General features: G+C 42.7%; 1 protein-coding gene across 11 annotated transcripts in view; it reads left to right on the top strand.

Annotated features, from left to right (window-relative positions):
* Positions 1–4,052, top strand: part of PBX3 (PBX homeobox 3) — a 234,997-nt gene extending 230,945 nt beyond the window's left edge. For all 11 annotated transcript variants that reach the window (XM_081896537.1, XM_081896542.1, XM_081896540.1 and 8 more), the window contains one exon: positions 2,222–4,052. In XM_081896537.1, coding sequence (XP_081752663.1) covers positions 2,222–2,314 — 93 coding nt within the window. In that variant the 3' untranslated portion in view covers positions 2,315–4,052. The remainder of the gene's footprint in view (positions 1–2,221) is intronic.
* The last annotated feature ends 282 nt before the right edge of the window (positions 4,053–4,334 follow it).

Raw genomic sequence — 4,334 nt, 5'->3', positions numbered from 1 at the left:
GTGCCAACTCAGGCCTCTTCTCACCTAACGGACACTTCTGCTTGTTGCTCCCACCAGCATGGCAAAGTGATATTTTTATCCACTGTCCAGGGGTGGAAAAAACACCCAATGAGCAGCCCTAGTAGCAAGCATGCCCCACTGGAAAATCTGAAATGTTGGGGAAGGTGTGGATCTGGCAAGAGACCTGATGTTGAGAAGTGGAAATCCAGAATGTCTAGTGCATACATGGAAGTATCTGAGGTCAAGTGTTGAGCTCTCTTGGCCTCGTTTTTGCCTGGGAATGGGGGACAGGTGGTTGGTGCATAGCAAGGGGGAGCCCTTGGATGGTGAGTTGCTGTTCATAAAACTTCATAGTGTTTTACAGGATAAAACAATAAAAAACAGCAACCATTTGACAAATCAAATCCCCTCCCCAAAATCCATATAAAACAAGCTCTATAAACCATGTGCATAGGATCATGTGAACAGAAGAAGGGCTTTGCTAGAAGCAAGGCCAGCCCACCCCACCCGTGAGGGCAAGGTGAAGTGACTGCCTCAGATGGCAGGATCCACAGGGGCAGCAGATCCAGCCTCCAAGGAATACAACACCTGCTGCTGCTGCTGCTGCTGCTGTGCAGCTGCCTCTTGTTGAATAGGAAGTGTTGTTGGTCTCCTCTTACTCTTGTTCCCTATGTAGATCTTCACTCACCCCTTGTTCCCTGGTGGGGGTGGTCACCATTTTGTGATTTGCCTCAAATGCCATAACATCTTGGGCTGGCCCAGTCCATCCTTCCATTCTCACAAGCAGGACATGAGCACAAAGCAGTCTCCCGCCATTGTTCCCTAGCCAGCTGGTAATCAGAGGCTTTCTGCTTCTAGTCTTGAAGGTATTGTATGGCCATCATGTCTAGTAACCATTGATAGCTATATCTTTGATTGATTTGTCCAGTCCCCCTTTAAAGTCACCTAGGTTGGGGCCTTCACCACATCTTCAAAGGGCAAATTCCAGAGTTCAGCTGGAATAACTGCTTTCTTTTGTCTGTCCTGAATCTCCTGCCAATCAGAACTACACAATAGAACCATGAATTTCTTTGTTGGCATTATGATATTGGCAGTGTTATTTTCTATCACTTTTCTAAAACTGTCTAACATAAAAGTCATATTTTCCACACCCATTGCACACTGGGTCAACATATGAACTGCGCTGTCCACCATAATCCCAAAATACTTTTCTTGGTCAGTCACTGTCAGGAGGTTTTTTTGGGGGGGGCATCACTTTTTCATCATTGTTTGCATCACTTTTCAATTACACAATTAAAGCACATTTCATCATTCATCATCATTTGGGTATGTTCTTTTGGATGACCTGGTTTTGTTTTTGACACCTTGAATAACATGTCATTTGCAGACTTGACCATCTCATTGCACACCCCCTAACTCCAGATTGTTACTGAACTACTGTAGTTAAAAAGCACTAGTTATTACTTGAGAACTCTGAAAGGACAGATGAAGGAGTTTGTATAACCTTCTGTCAGGAGAGGGTTCCAAAACATTGGAGAAGCTGCTGCAAAGAAAGCCTTGCTCTTCATAGAAGCCAACCTGCCTTCTACATTGGAACATGGAATAAGGTCTACTCAGAGTTGCTCCAATGCTAGGGGGAGGATCATACAGCAGGAGATATACCATAATGTATAATAATTTGTTACTGTACTTATACCCTGCCCATCTGACTGGGTTGCCCCACCCACTCAGAGCAGATACAGTGGGACCTCTGGTTATGAACTTAATTCGTTCCAGAGCTCCGTTCTTAACCTGAAACTGTTCTTAACCTGAGGTACCACTTTAGCTAATGGGGCCTCCTGCTGCCGCCGCACGATTTCTCTTCTCATCCTGAGGTAAAGTTCTTAACCCGAGGTACTACTTCCGGGTTTGCAGAGTCTGTTTGTCTGTTTGTAACCTGAGGTACCACTGTAATTTCATTCCCTGAGATTATCAGAACCAAAGCTGTATAGATAAAAATAGCACTTCAAACTGGACCTCAAACTGGCAACCTGTGTAGCTGTTCTAAAACCCGTAATATACAAGGGAGTCTGTCCAGCACTGTTGACTATGGCATCCTGCCATTGTTGAAGCATCCAGATCAGTTCAGAAGCTGCCCCACATGGAACATAGGGCTTGCCGGTGGCAGTGCTAATATGCCTGATGGTGTCTTTTCAATTACATGTTTTCTCCCCCTCTGCAGGCAAATGGAGGCTGGCAGGACGCAACCACTCCATCTTCTGTGACCTCCCCAACAGAAGGCCCGGGCAGTGTGCACTCTGATACCTCTAACTAATCTCCTCACAACACTTTTTGTTCACCCTGAGCTGAGATGCCTTCCTGTAGGTGCATTCAGAATCCCAGAAGGAAAAGAAGACCTAGCAAGGAAATGTTACTGCTTTTTGTAGCCAACCACTGTTGGCTTTACTGTAAAACCTTGTCATTTCCAGAGAACTCGATAAATGTGTTGTGTGTGGGTTTTTTTTTTAAGGTATCTTAAATCATTTGTATATGTACCTAAAATATCACAAAGATGCGCACATTCACACCATGAAAATAAAAACAACAACAGCAACCACCAAGCACTTTATCCAACTAGGCCAAGATTTAGCATTGTTTGTAACCCTGTAACTATTTTGCAAAAATAATTTATTATCAACTTTCTCCCCTCCCCCCCAAAGGATGGCCTACCAGTTGCTAGCCTCTTGGCCTTAAGGGTAATAAGTAAGAACTGGTCTTAAGATTAACCTCAAGCAGCAGAACCAGGCTGTGGGTAACCTCACCTAAACCTAACTTCCAGTGAGAGCTGGAGTGGAAATTCAGATGCTGATTGTGTCCAATCTTCCTTTCTTTTTCTTCATATCTCTTCTAGAGTGGAGATACGTTTTGCTCAGTCACCCTTATTTCAAAGGCAGTTGTGTAATTAGGGTTTTATTTTGTTTGCTTTTGAAGCTTCCATCAACATTTCTTAGCTTTTGTTGGGATCCACTGTTAGCAAAGTAGCTTAGAATGCTGATTCTTTTTAACCCTTCTTTAACGTCCACTATGGTGCAAAGCCTCTCCATATGTTGGTCATCAGCAGGCACAGATGATCCACAGGAGATGGAGATGCTCGCTGCTCAATTTTTTTGCAAAAAGCAAAGCCACTGGGTTGTACAGTATGAGCCGGGTGCTGAGCGCATCTGCCCCGGGTTTTGCCACTGTTCCTCAGTGGCAGCAAAGAGGCCAAACGGGCACCATTCTCCTGAGTGTTGTATATAGTGTAGCAAAAGAGTATTTATACATTTCACCAATCAAAACACAGCTTTATTACCTCATGCGAACTCATACGAACCAATAGAAACATGTTCTTTAGCTTAGAGTGCTCACTACTACCTCTAAACAATACTCACGCTGTAGTTCGTCTCCTTTTTTAAAATGATTTTTCCTATATCAATTCCCCCTTGCATCTTGTAATTAACTCTTTGTTTCCCTTCATTAAATGTAATGTACATTGTAATCTTTTAAATAATAATAACAACAACATTTTTTAAAATCCAGGTTGCGTTGGCAACTTTCAAAAACAATTAAAAATAGAGAGAAAAAGCTTTGAAGTGGAAACACTGGGTCTTTACATTTGACACAGAACAGTAAAACTGTTTGTAAATACAGAGAAACATTTTGAATGTTCTTCATCTTGTTACTATACTAATTCACGCAAAAGAAAAAGAGAAAAAAAAACAAATAATGGATTGTAAAGCAGACAGGTTTCAGTATTCAGTACTGTATATTTCACCCTGTATTATTGGGGGCAGGGGGGTGGGCTGGGTGCTCTTCCTTTTCTTTTTCTTTTTCTTCTCTCTTTTGTATGGTATGCGATTCTGAAACTGATCGACTCAATGAAAAAAATAATAATTTGTGGCAGTGATTCTAATGTATTAAACCGTTTCGTGTTACTTTCTAACTGGATTACACCCTGAATTGAAGAGTCTTCCTTGTGGTAGTTCTATGTAGTTTCGAACCATGAATAAACTTTTTGCTTTCATGACTGAAAATGTGGACGTCATTTTCTTCCTGATTTGGCTGGCGGAAGATGGAGTTGGCAATGTTAGGGGCTGGCATAGAAGAAGTGAGGCAGGAGCCCAAACAGTTCCTGAAGACAGGCAGGTGGAGAGCCCTTTAATTTTTTCTGGACTCCTAAATCCTGTCACCGCTGACCATTGGCCATGCTGGCTGGGGCTGATGGGAGTTGGCGTTCAGCAACACCTGTTTAAAAGGAAAAGATGTGGGTATCCTTTCATTTTTCTCAAGGCAATAGAAACTGAGCTGTGTACAAC

Source organism: Podarcis melisellensis (assembly GCF_964234715.1).
Source record: "Podarcis melisellensis genome assembly, chromosome: Z".
Lineage (NCBI taxonomy): Eukaryota > Metazoa > Chordata > Lepidosauria > Squamata > Lacertidae > Podarcis > Podarcis melisellensis.
This window is presented reverse-complemented; position numbering and strand designations above follow the sequence as displayed.